The sequence below is a fragment of the Asterias amurensis genome, chromosome 1 (assembly GCF_032118995.1).
Source record: "Asterias amurensis chromosome 1, ASM3211899v1".
NCBI lineage: Eukaryota > Metazoa > Echinodermata > Asteroidea > Forcipulatida > Asteriidae > Asterias > Asterias amurensis.
This window is the reverse complement of record NC_092648.1, coordinates 22402220-22416596: the sequence shown is the minus strand read 5'-3', so window position 1 is coordinate 22416596 and position 14377 is coordinate 22402220. Positions and strand designations below refer to the sequence as shown.

The 14377-nt window shown below is 38.1% G+C and overlaps 1 protein-coding gene across 3 annotated transcripts in view; it reads left to right on the top strand.

Moving 5' to 3' along the window:
- The window catches only part of LOC139953340 (uncharacterized), a 42250-nt gene that overhangs the window by 15468 nt on the left and 12405 nt on the right, over positions 1-14377 (top strand). For 2 of the 3 annotated variants that reach the window (XM_071952966.1, XM_071952875.1), the window contains 10 exons: positions 162-2821; positions 8533-8694; positions 9314-9433; positions 9856-9880; positions 10766-10854; positions 11244-11321; positions 12469-12579; positions 12930-13001; positions 13563-13699; positions 14004-14094. In XM_071952966.1, coding sequence (XP_071809067.1) covers positions 162-2821; positions 8533-8694; positions 9314-9433; positions 9856-9880; positions 10766-10854; positions 11244-11321; positions 12469-12579; positions 12930-13001; positions 13563-13699; positions 14004-14094 — 3545 coding nt within the window. The remainder of the gene's footprint in view (positions 1-161; positions 2822-8532; positions 8695-9313; positions 9434-9855; positions 9881-10765; positions 10855-11243; positions 11322-12468; positions 12580-12929; positions 13002-13562; positions 13700-14003; positions 14095-14377) is intronic. The other variant, XM_071952908.1, reaches the window with a different exon arrangement.

Sequence of the window (14377 nt, the reverse complement as noted above, 5' to 3'; positions counted from 1 at the left end):
CGATGTCGAAACAATCAAAATGCACAGATTTGAACGCAGCGGCTGCTTTTCTACTTCTTGGTGAGGGCGCCCTACTGATATGACATGTTGATAAGGCCCAGTGAGTGTAAGAATTTCCCATTTAAAGATGAATTAATCTGTAATTTGTTTCTACCCTACAGTTGTTCACAGAGTGGGAGAAACAGAACCCCAAAACAATGAGCACAAACGACTACAGGCAGAAACTGAAGAAACTGATGAGCAGACAAATGCTCAAGATGGTCATTCTCAGGAGCGAGGAGCAAGCAAAAACAGAGAATTGGCACAAGACGAGGCCGACCCAGATATCCAAGTTATAGACGGGACAACTCTTCACCTCTCTGATTTATTGCCTACTCCATTATCTGATGAAATACATACACAAATATTACCAACACCAACACGAGAAGCTGATCCTACCAATATCCCTGAAGCAAATCTTAACTCACAAGAGATGGATCTGAACCCGACACGCTCGACCGGCCGAGAAACCCCGGACAGAGAGCAAGATGAGAAGTGGATTGTCCAGGATCATCAGCATATAGAAGATCAACACACCAAATTCTTACGAGAAGCAGAGAACTTCATGAAGACGAGAAGTACAGAAAATATGTCTCCACAGATGGGGAGAGTCGTCAAAGACCTAATGAGGAAAGGAATTATGGATAGTGGCCCGAAGGAAGAAGCACCAAATCAAGATTTGAAACCATCAACTGAAACCCAAGATATTCCACAGAAATCAGATGGTGATGATCTCAAGGATACTGTCGCCACAGATGATTCTGAGATAGTCTTGCCATCTGGAGAGGACTTGGACTCGGAAAAAGTTAACAACTTTTTCAATCAGCTGATGACGTTGCCTCAGTTTTTGAATCAGCCACAGAAGGCCCTTCGAGAGCTCCATAAATACATCGAAAATCCTAGCACTAGAGTCGGACTCACGAAAAACGAGTATCAGTTTAAGAGACAGCAAAAAGAAGAAGAAAAACTCCAGAAATCTCATGAGGAAGACAAGATGGGAGCAGAGCAAACGAGTGAAGATCAAGATCACCACGAGCCTGAATTTAAAACACCAATGGAAGAGTTAGAGGAGAGTGATCCAGAGAAACTCTTAAGAGATGAACATCAAAGTCAAGATGATCTCGTCGATGGTGAAGCTTATCTTCAAGCTCAGGAGGAAGAGATGAGGAGGGAAAAGGAGTCACAAATGAAGAAAGGAGATGAGGGTGATGCCAACCAAGGTGTCATGCATGATGAACGAAGAGACACGTACGCATCATCGGCAGAAAACATTCAGGAAGATGCAAAACAGTTTGTAGATCCGGCTCGTCTTCTACGTGAGAGTGAACAGCAAGATCACCAAAATGTTGTTCAAGTTGAAGATGGGCAACAGAAAACAAATGAGGAGGGAGAAAATAGTCAAGATATGCTGAAAGGTAGTCAAGAAAATGGTGACCAGACTGAAGACAATCTACCAGAAGATGAAGCCCCTGTTGATAGTATACCGGGTGGTATTGCTGATCGTATCGAAAATATACTTCTGTCAAATTTGAATGGTGAACCCAGTTTGGAACAAGTTACAGAACAAGCCACCACAGTTGAAGATGAGCAACTGAACATAAATAGATATGAGAACGGGCAAAATAGTCAAGATATGCTGAACGATAATCAAGAAAACGGTGACCGGACTGATGGTCTACAAGAAGATACAGCCCCTGCTGATAGTATACCCGGTGTTATTGCAGATCAGATGAATACAATACTTCAGTCAAATTCGAATGGTGAACCCAATTTGGAAGAAGTTATAGATCAAGGCACTACAGCGCCCTCTTTAGATGATGTGGAGTCAGGTGTGGGCAGCCCATCAGAGTCTGAGCCCTCTGGTAGCCAAGATGTCTATCTTGAGCAGAATGATACACCTGAAAGTCAAGATGTCAATCTTGAACCGACTGATGCGCCTGAAAGTCTGCAAGAGGGAGTAAACCACAATGAAGTGTTTGTAGAAGTAACTTATCCTAATGAGAATGAACTTGGGAAAGAAGCGAGTCACCAAGATCCATTATTGAATAATGAAGGTCATCAAGAAATGGTTGTTTTGACTGATGAAGAAGTACAACATGTTGACTTAGCTCCGTCAGAAAATTCACGATCAGCAGAGATGCACCATGGTTATGAAGAAATGAATGTTTTGACTGATGCAGAAGCTCCACATAATGACTTTACCTCATCAGAACATTCACGATCAGCAGAAACGCACCAAGAAATAGAGGAACTGTTCGCCAGACTCGATCCGGTTGATGTTCCAAACCAGAATCATCATGAGAGTATCCGAGATGCCAAAACAGAGCCTGAAGAATCAAACGAGGAGCCAGCTAAAGTCAGCGGGCCACCAACAACTGAAGATCCATACCTTGAAGAAATGCATAGAATGGAAAGCACAGTACACGCCCCTGTCGAGGAGCAAGAGAAGTTTGAAAATATGTACAACACTAAGGAGAAAGATGAGGGCCCATCTGATGCTGGGATAGTTCTTGAACATTCTGAAACTCAAACTGAGGTAAAGGATGATGCAACATCGGACCCACACCTTGAGGAAAAAGTTGCAACTACACCAACTCCCCCTGTGGCATCCCATGTACATTTACATGTAGCAGACACAAAGGACCAGCAAGAGGGTAACAATCCATCGGATACAGGAAGAATCTTCGAAGGTGGTAACTCTGACATTCATTCTGACGTTGAGGTGGAGGTTGAAGTTGAGGAGGAGGTTGGTGGTGATATCCCCAGCAGATTCAATCGAAGGGTAAGATGGTCTTTAAAGTTTTGTTTTTTAAAATTATGTAGGCTATGGTACAGTAATGTGGTAACTCAAGATTCCCTGTGTGTTACTGAGCTGTGCCATTTGAGGCAAAGTGCTGGTAGTAAGACAAATTCTAATAATAGTTTTTGCCTCTTTTGGTGGTGCTGACCATACATAAAATCTTGTTAACTAATAGCACTCCACACTTATGACATCACTTTTGCTTAAAATACCCGTAAAGACAAACATTCCATCACCTATCTCTCGGGCGATTACTGCATCGGAGCATCAGTCTGTATAAGCACGGTCAGTACACAAAATATAAAGCTTGGACATAATTGTCTCTTGCTTTATAGGATTTGAGGCATTGAGACATTGAGCCCAATTCAAGAACTGACTCCGCGGTAGTGCAGTTAATTATGATCCTACAAGCTAAAGTAGTAGTCCCAGCCAATTTTAGTAGTCCTAGCCAATTTTCTATACCTTCTGCCCAAGTAGTAGTTTAAAAGCAGGACAGTTTTTTCAAAACTGAGAAGTCTCCCGAACATCCAATAAATCTACTTCGCGGTAGTAGAATAAAGAAAGACAGTTCTCTAAGAACAAACTCTACCTGGCAAGTAGATACACACATGGTGTTACCGCAAATCAATACATAAGTGCATTTTGATGCATTGTCTGAGTTCCAGGGATTGAGCTTCTGTTTTTAGCATCAGTGCAGAGTTCCATTTACTTTCATCATTCTGTATTTGTAAAATTAACATTGTGAATTTATTGATTTCCAACTTCACATCTTTTAAACTTGAGGTTGGTAATCATTTTACTAACATTAGGGCCCAGTAGCGCTGTGCATAACTTTAAAAAAAAAACCTTTGGACATACAAAGTGTAATAAACAATCTCACTGCTTTAAAGGCAGTGGGCACTATTGGTAATTACTCAAAATAATTATCATCACAAAACCTTTCTTGATTACTAGTTAGGGGAGAGGTTGATAGTATAAAACATTGTGAGAAATAGCTCCCTCTGAAGTGACGTAGTTTTCGAGAAAGAAGTAACTTTCCATGGTTGTGATTTCGAGACCTCAAGTTTAGAACTTGATGTCTTGAAATCAAGCATCAGAAAGCACACAACTTCGTGTAACAAGGGTGTTTTTTCTTTCATTATTATCTCGCAACTTCCACAACCGATTGAGCTCAAATCTTCACAGGTTTGTTATTGTATGCATATGTTGAGATACACCAAGTGAGAAGACTGGTCTTTGACAATTACCGATAGTGTCCACTGTCTTTAAAGGCCATACTTTGGAGTACACGTGTTTTGGTTTACAATTGTAGGCCAGAAATGATGAAATATGGCTTTGAACAATTAAATGTTTTTCTAGAGTACCTGGTGAAAATGTATTGTCCCCTGGAAGTACAGTCCATGTACAATGTAGAGGTGGGAAGTCAATCCAGGTACCGTACTTTAATAGGTCACTTAATGCAACTCCACCCATACTAGATTGAGAATAAACCGTTTGTGTGTTGGTTGAATTTGAAATGTCTGGGTCCACACTAACTTGCTTAGCCACAAGACCATAAAGACATTTTTGTGTAGCTATGAAGATATTGAGGTTAGTGTTCAAATGTTTAAAAAGCTTGTAAGGGTTTACAATGTGATGCGGTGCAACTGCAGCTACTCGTGCCAGAAAAACTGGGGCAAACTCCTTCACTGTCCTTCGGGGAAGGGAGGGGGGGGGGGCTGGACCCAGTGTGTCCCAGTCAAAAGTGTGAACCAGTTTCTGCTAAGCAAGTTTTTCTATTTCGGCAAGTTTTGGTGCTTACAGACTTTATGTAGAGCTGCTTTAAAAGCACAAAAACTGCCTAGTTACCAGCAAAAAAAAGTGACTGGTATCCTGCTAATTTTTGCTAAGCAGAAAATGGTTAGCAATATTTACTGCTTAGAGCAGCTCTATGAAATTTGGTCCTGGAAGGTTCCCTGTCTTTATCGGATATTTTTATTTCTCTGTCACGTGACACTTTTCCCAGTGTGGAAACAGGGATGGGTATTTTGTTTGTGGGAGGTTTAAAAAAAATATACCCATCGGATCGTTTGTGTAAAGAGGCGAAACGAAAACCATGAAAGCGCTTCACACGAACCTATTCATGCAGTCTGCAGTTTCTGTGCCCGTAAACGTGGACGCCCTTGTTGATATACACTTGATGAATGAAGCTTATTGAAAAGGAGACCATGTGAAAACTTCCCTTTTGTATTGGGGCAACCTTGGGTTTTTGGGGGATTTGATTGTTGCCCTTTGTTGCGATTGTTGTTACGGTTTGCTGCTGTCGAATACCACACCTGTACGCAGTGTTGTTGCTTGGGAAATAAAATTTTGTTTGCAGTGATGTGTTTACTTTTTTTTAGGGGAGGAATTATATTTTTTAGATGCAGAAATGTTAGGCCTATATCATAATAACATATTATTCATCCCGGGTGCAATTATTTTTTCTCAAACGACATTGCAATATTTTTTTCCCCTGCCACTGTGATTGGCTCTTTCTGTCAGATTACGTTATCATGAAATTGGCCTGCTCTTTTACCAAATCATTGCAATGTCGTTTTGGTAAAAAACAATTGCAGCCCAGGTACATCCCCATGTGGGAAAATATTGACTCCCATAAATGGCCGACCGTGTTAGTTCGCAAAGTAAAAGGAAAACCACGCAATTTCCGGGCAAATGTGTTTGGATCATTGTATTCTACTTTTTAAACATCTTTCTAACCATATGCATTTTATAACTAACGGTTACAAATGCTGTTCAAAAACCAACTTGACCGGTCCCAGGCAACATGTTCCTTTAATAATTCAGATCTAGTATTTCATCTTTGAGAGGGCTAGGCTATTTTTCATTTTGCAAGAGTCACACATTGATTGGGAAATATGAAAGTCTATGGGAAACCTTTGAAGGCCGTGACCAGGGGCTAGAAGTCATGGCCTCTGTGGTCTCTGTATAATTCAGGCCTGTAATTGCCAAAGAATTACAAAAGTGTCGTTTAAGGAGGTCGCTTCAACCATGGAGGAATAATTGCTTCAACCATAGAGCATGGAGGACCTTCCTCCATGCACAGACAGACAAAGGTCTTTGCTCTATGCTCCAACAGGCTCATACAGCATACAGTTCATGTAGCCTTCGGTCCCATCATAGAGCAGGGTTCATTGCTCTATTGGTCCATCCATAGAGCAAGCCTCCCTTCACGTTCCCATCATGGATCTATAGCTTGATGGTCTCATCCTCTATTTACTGGTTACAGTACGCAACACTCATAATCCATAGACAAGGCACAAACTCACAGCTTATTGCTCCACAGATCTTAAGTCAATAATCACCCTTTCTTATCACTAATCAAGATTTAAAAACCGGGGTAAGCAGAGACTCTACAAATCCATGCCTGATTGCCTTGCAGCGGGCCTTTCAGAAACCGAGAAGAAAAAAGAAACAACCTTCGGTACCAAGTTCAGTTGTTAAAACCCAGAAACAAGATCAAGTTCTACGCCACTGCGTTTTGGGTCCACCATCTCACCATCTATTCATTGACGTACCTGCTTTGTGTGGCCATTTATAGAATGGTATAAAAAGGAAAGCATTGCTATTCCTATTTCATTTGGGATCTAGAAGCTGCCATGTGAGGAGTAAGGGCTGACTCTGTACCTCTGGGGAAACACATACAATATTGGATACATTCTTCTCAGTACGTAAGGCTCAGAGCACGCTCAGAGCAATGGAGGCATTTATTAAGGTAATGTTGTCGAGTCGCTGACTTTTTTGTCTGGTTGTGTTTTCTTGTGATCAGTTTATTTATGGGAATTTTGTTGGTTTCTTTCGGACATTACCTCCATTTTTCTGTTTAATAAAAAAAATTAAAAATAAAAGTAAAAATTATATAATTTTTTTTCACAGTTTTTTTAAGGTAATAATCCTGATGGTCTATCTTTCCAAAATATTTGTTTTATAAATATTTGTTATCATTATAAAATAAACACAAGGTATAAATAACGTGCAGAGTGAGATAAGCAAATGCAAAGTGCTCCGCGATTGGTCATTTGATTATCAGTTTTCCCACTCGGCATAAATCAGCTGATGGCATTTTGCATACTGTAGGAATTCATACCTTCATAATAAATAGTGGGCAGAGTTCCAGTTCAGCAGTGTGTGCCGATAAATCACTATCACTCAGGGACTGTGTGCATGTGTAGTGTGTTGTAACAGTGTATGTACAGTTAAAGTGTGAGAGAGCATTCAGTGTTTGGGCAGTGCAGACTACACCAGTGCAGCATACTACATTAGATAGAAACTCAACCCACAGGGTTCGAACATGGAGGTAAATTTATTCACCTTTTACATATAATAGTTCATTTCAGTACATAGATCCTATTCCTAGGGAGCGTTGTACAGTTTGCAAAGACTGAGTGGGACAGTGATGGAATTTGTGTTTTCATTTACTGCTAGTGCTGCAAAGTGCATACGGTTACGATGTGTCCTCAATAGGTTTTGTTGTGTAGCATGAGTCTATTGTGCACATGCATCCATTGATGTTAATAATCAGTATGACCATATGACCATCTCCATGGTATGACCATAGAGTACTCTATGGTATGACCATGGAGATGGTATGGCAGGATTAAAACTGATCAAAGCTTATGTGAATAAAGGCAGCAGTGTATTGTACATTGTATAGCTAGCCCTCAGAGTTCTAAATGTACAATGTGCATAAACCTGTACATGTCTGACATGTACGAAGTTGTGTTTTCCTGGAGGACGGAAACCCTACTGCTAGTTAATGGTATGTACAGTATGTCATAGTGTCACTGTCAGTGATGGATTTGTTATATTCTCAAGCATCAGGCCTATTTGTCCAGGTTAATGTTGGGGCTGGCTGATCATCTTAATGTTGGAGTATAGGGCAAGGATAAGAGTCGTACATTTTAATATGGATGTGTTTACGATATTGTGACGTATCTCAGTGTGTGTTTGAATACTGTGTCATGATTCATTATGGGATACATGTGTTGTAAGTATATTCAGTTGATAACTGCTATGCCTATGGTGAGAGATACTTGTGCTGCCTTCAAAGTGCTGTCTGTGGAAAGTGTACAAAGACACTTGCTCCATTGTCGTTTCATTTTGCAATAGTGCAAGGATTTAGTGCATTACAAACAACACATTACCCAGATCTGATCAATGCAATGTGGATAAACAGCTGATCAACGCAAAAAAGCAGGTTCAAGATCCTGCAATTTAAACCACCTTTTGAGGAGGGTTCACAACCTTGCAGTTGTTAGATCAGAACTGGCAAAGTGGATTCCAGAGACAAGTGTTAACATAAAGGTGGATCAGACATGGCATTTTAATGTGGATGATTTCTTGGTTTGGCTAGGAATGGTTTTTACTTACTTGAAGTGTTTTTGTGTGACTGCTGTGATCAAAAAGGGGGTCAGAGCTGGATCAAGCACTGGTTTAAAAGCGACACAAGATCTAGATCTGTGGTCGTGATAAACAAAATATCTTGATCTCTTGTCAAGATTAAAACGCCGGATCTCAAACTACCTTTCTGGATTGAGTGTAAACGCAGTACCAGCGGGCCTAAAGTGGACCCTCATCATACGATAATTCTTCTGCACCCTAACACTACTAACATGGACCCTCCTCACATGTCAACCCTGTTATCATTCCTCCAGCAGGTACCGTTGGGTCTAGATGAGGGGAATGCTTTCTCCGAGCCAGGCCTCTCGACGTTGAATGATACGTACGATGAGGATCACTGGACCATGACCGGCATCAACATGATGAAACCAGTACTGGTGGCTATCAATATATCCCTTCAACCACTCATGCAACTGGTAGGTTTTCAATTCCTGTAGAAATTTATATTATGCTCAAAGTCATTATTTTAATATGTTGTTTTAGAGAAGTAATTGTTATGAATTGTTGAGCATATGTTGCATTTACCTGTATGTACAATGGAATATTTAAAAAAACGTATGGATTGGTATGAAACGAATGAATTGGTTGGTTTTCAATTCTGATAACTTAACTTTATCCTCAAAGTCATTATTTGAAAACATACTAAGCTGTTTATGCTTGACTAAATTGTTGAGCATTGGTTCCATTTACCGCACATGTACAATGGAATTTAAAAAACATATGGATGTGATATTTATTTATTTTTTGCATCATATTTAGATTGTTAACTGTAAAAGGAAGTATGGTTGGAAGGAATTACCACAACTATAGTTTCCTGTGGATTTTTTCTCTAGGGTACTTTCCGGGGGGATTTTTAAAATAATTTTTCTTCTACCAATACCATTTATAAACCATAGCAGAAGATGGTTAAACTGATTATAAATCTAACTATATAAACCACTGATCATGGGTCATTCTTGAAACCACTTCAATCATCGTCAAATCCTTTTTTAAGGTTTTTCTGCTGTTAATGTTATCCCTTCTGCTTCTCCTCAGTTGCCAGATGATGTTCAGTTAGCACTCCATGGAGCAGACTTCTTAGGGATACCTTGGCCGGTCCTAATCGTCATTGAGCTCATCAGTTGCGCTGTCTTCTCATTCCTTCTTTGTTTATGTGTAAGTGAATTATAATATCCAATAATAGTTTATGGCCTGATGTTTCAACCCTAGTGGAGTCTTTCTCTGTCATTAAGCCTTCGGGAATGACTCTGCTAGGGTTTTTATTCCATGTATTGAAAGTTAGAAAGTTACAATTAATTCAATTCAATTCAATTCTTTATTCATCATGCCCAGCATGTAAATCACTTTCTCGATTTGCACATACAAAATACAGTTATTAAAACAACACAAAAACATACATGAACCGTAGAAATTAAAACAGCAACAATAAACCCTTTTTTATAATGAAGTTCCATGCTGAATACTTTTGTTAATCCATATTGAACATTACATTGTAGGAACATTTGAAATCATTATACAAAGCAAAACCTTCAATTATTGCATGTAAATAGACAATCATTTTTTTCTGTTCTTTACAGTTGTGTAGCTGTCGGAATCCAAAAGGTGAGGTTTATTGATCATTTTTAAACATTTATAAATTTTATATTCAAAAGAATAGATAATTCCCAATTAACGTCACACAGTGTAAAGTAGGCCATTTTTGCAGGCAAATTTATCATTTGATTGATGCAATACTATGTGGTTTGCTGTATTAACGTGATTTGCTTTATTTTTTAATCACTGGTTGCCAAACCCCAAGCTGCCCTTAAAAGCCTTTGTACACTTTCAGTAAACAGTATTGTCCAAGGCCCACACTTCGAGTATCACAACTTCTATATAAAATAACAAACCTGTGAAAATTTAGACTCAATTGGTCATCTGAGTCGGGAGAAAATAATGGGAAAACCCACCCTTAATTCCGCACATTTCCTCGTGTCATGACGTGTTCAAAATAAATTTGTAATTATCGCTATCGAGAATTGATATTGTTTTAATGTTTTCTCAAAAAGTAAAGCATTTCATGGAATAATATTTCAAGAGAAGTCTTTCATCATTATGTTCTGTAAACCCTGTAAGTTATTTGTAAATCTGTGAACTTTTTTTTCTGTACCGAAAGTGTATAATGGCTTTAAACATGGCATTTATTTGGAGCAATCTTTAAAGCTACAATGTTCAATAGAGGTTGAGTTACTATCAAACTGAATGTAACCAGATTATAGATTTTTCAAGTGAAGTAACTAAAAAAACAATTGTTTTTTTTTTTGTCAAAGAGAGTATGAAAATTAATTCCATGAAGAAAACCAAATCTATAATTTGTCAAGACCTGTGTATAGGTAAACTCTTCTTTTTTTATTTAGTGAAAGTGCATTAATGACAATTTGGAGTAAGTTAAAGTGCTATCATGGTTGGACATTCTGTTTTATGTGTGGTTTCTTTTTTGAATGGCAGCGTTTAATTCAGCCATGTTGGATGAGATTGAGGCACTACATGGGCAGAAGGCTGACATCTTGGATACGCTGGACATGACAACCGTGCAGGTAAGCTCACAGGAAAATCTTAAGAAATGTTAAGATTCAGATTTATTTTCCTTTTGACTTCTCTTATTACACTAGGGGCCCAAAAAGGTTTATGAATGAGGTGCTCTGTGGTCTTGACACAGAAGATACTAAAGAAGCTGAAAACAAACTTGTCTCAATTTTCACAAAGCTGTTGTGTAGCAAATGGTGTATAGGCATTTTTTCTGCTAAGCAAAAATTTGCAGGGAACCAGTCACAAACAATGAATACTGCATGATTTTTTTGGCTGGTACTCTGTTTCTGGTAAGTACATTGCTTGTTTTCATGGCTAAGCAGATTGCTGCGGTAGACTGCTTACTGGTTGGCTGTAACGTTGAGGTTATTGAATATTCATATATGATTTCTTACAGTTTAAGACTCAGAATCGGCATTATTACGAATTGAAGCAAAATGCAGACAAGAACCAGAAGGAGCGAAGCAAACTCTCTGTGAGTATTTACTTATTTATTTATTTATTTATTTGAAACAATATTTAACGAGGGTGACCAGTTCAGCACAGGTTATCACTTAGTGCCCTTATAAAAATACATCAACAGATAAATTAATACAAAAAGTGACAAGACTTGGGAGAAGGCCCCAATAATGTTGATTTCATGTCATTTAACAAATTACCAACTCACCAGAATTGGATGAATGTATTGGTATATAATAGACTGTGCAATTCTCGCATGTAATCAAACAGTTTTGGGAGCACTTTGGGACCACAAACATTGCTATATTCCTCTTTTAGTATTTGATAATTCAATTGATTGATTTCACCCATATGGTATTCATAGCAGGCTATACACATTGTGACGTCCTGAATGAAATAAACATCTGTCTCTTTCACAATGGATTAACTGGTTTAGTTTAATTGTATAACCTGTTGGGGTATAATAGTGAAACAGCTGACATGGCTACATCCTGCCCATTGTTCTTGGTTGTTTTTAGCCGTTTTTGAAACAATATTTTTGAATTCTTATTCTGCTTTCAAGGTCGTATTAATATATTGATCAGGAAAAAACATCCAGATTGGTTGCAAAAAATATGTTGGTCAAACTATTTTTGTTCCTACCCGCTTAACAACACTGATTGTAATATGGTAGTAAACAAATTTAAATTCCAAAACACACATCAAAGAAAAAAGAATTGCCAAATATTAACCTCAACAAAGTTGTTGTACTGCCAAAATACAGATCAAAAGAACAACAAAAAATTGCCAAATATCAACCTCTAGTGTGCAGAATAATCTACCACTGTGACCAGATATGAATTTAAGAAATGTTTTTGAGCCTGATACTTTGTTGTTGTAATGGCAAAGCAATTTGTCCTTAGAAAAGGGCACCACAATGAAGGATATGTACACTTGGATTGGATCATTTCAAGAGGCACTAAGTCAATTGCAAGGGGCGTAGGGACCAGCTGTCGATTTCACCAAACTCTACCTAACTTAGGATTAATCTTAGGACTTTGGACGAGTTCAGTTGCGGAGATAACTGGAGATAGCTGCAGGTGACCAGGGAAAAATTTCATAGAGCTGCTTAACAGGCTATTCTGTTCTTATGTGTGAATTTTTTCTCCCTTTTTATCTTCTAGCAATCCTGTAAGGATCTGAAAAACAAAGTACAAACCCTGGAGAAGGAGTTGTCGTTAGTCAAATCCACATCGGAGCAGAATGAAAAGCAGCTTTCTGCCTCTCAGCAACAGGTTTGTTAACATCCACTGCAAATATCACTCAAATGTCTTAGATCAATTGACGCCAACTAAGTTGGTTATAAATATACTGTATATGTCTTATTCCTGCGTGAGTTATGTGTGTGTGAGTTTAATGTTCTATTTTAATGTCATGAACATTAGTTTGGGGGATTGGTTTTTGAAAAGTGTAGCTTCGGGTTTGAGAAACTGGATTTGACTGAAAGATAAAGTGTTGTTCATGTAATTTGAATGTGAGATGTTTTTATGTGTTTTTATGGAAATTTTAGGTGAGATTTTTGATGTTTTTCTGTAAATTTGGCTTGGTTCAATTGACACTTTTATATTGTTTCATTGTTTTTTAGGTTGACTTGTATGAAGAGCAGGTCAGCACGGCCAGCCAGACTATTACAGCTCTACAGCAACAAGTACATGACGTAAGTTATAGATCTCTGCATGACAAAAATTTGTTTTTATTTCTTGAGACATGCTTGGGAAAAGGGGTCGGCTGCTAAGAAACTTTATCCCCTTTTGGATTTTCTTTTACACTAAGAAATAAATTGAAAATAAGCTGGAAGGAGAAAATGGAGGAATTCCTGCGTTTTCATTCATTCAGTTTTGAGAAAATGTTTTAGTGAATTCTTTAACTGTGGTGGATTATTTATACTAGAGAAGTGTGCAGCCAGTAAGAAAACATGTCAAATTATTGATAATAGTTTCTTAATGGCTAGTCAGGTTACATGAAACAAAAATATTTTATGTTTGGTCTACCAATAAATTCTTTAAACACTTGAAATCGTGTAGCAGTGTTGAGTCATATCCAAAGGAAGTGCAAAATGTGTTCTAAATTTGGAATTACAAATGTGCAGAAAAGGATTTGCCCCTGATGAACAGTGAATCAACATTGCGACATTTATGTTGGAAATGAAAACAACCATGTGTAAAACCAACGGATCTAATAATCAGACAATTAATTCTTTCTTGTTTTGTTTATTTAGCTGGAGCGCAACCTGCATGAGTGCGCCACCACCATAGGTATGCTGAAACAAGAAAAGCAGTCACTATCGGAACAGAATCAACTTCTGACATCTACAAAAGAGCAGCAATCTGAGGAAATAGAGGGCTGGAATGAGAGGTAAATATTTGGAATAAGTTTTAATGAATCTCCTGGATTATATATTATTTCTGAAACTGTGAATGGGGATGGGGGTCGAGTTCAAAAACACATTCTTCCAAAGAATACTATGCTATTAATGTTGCTGTTTACTGATTTTCACTTGATTCTTTTTCCGGTACTGAATTCTGACGCTGGTCCAAAAAGGAATTTGAAACAGGGCAAGATTTACCTCTAAGACTAACTTGGAGTATTTTTGTTGTTCACAATATTTTGTCAGATATTTGGAGATTCTTAAATGCTTTTATCATGCTTGTTTTTGCAGAGTGTCTGAGATGAACGAACAAGTGGAACTCTTACACGATGAGAAGAAGGATCTTGAAGAATCTGTCACCTACAAAGATAACGAGATTGAAGTAATTATAAAAATAATAATATTTATTCGAGCAAAAAACCATGTGTTAAGAGAAAAGTAGAAAACCTTGGAAACGTTTGTTACTTTTAATCAATGAAACACATCCAATATAGAAGTTCTATGAGGAGATGAGGTCTGGTAGGAGGCTGAGAAGTCTAAAGTGCAGAACCAATAGATATTTGACCTCTTTTCTACCACATTCTATTCATAATTTTACGCTAAGCAGTTACCTTTTCTCTTGTTCTTTATTGTTGTCTTTTATGAAGTAAATCGATATGAATTAA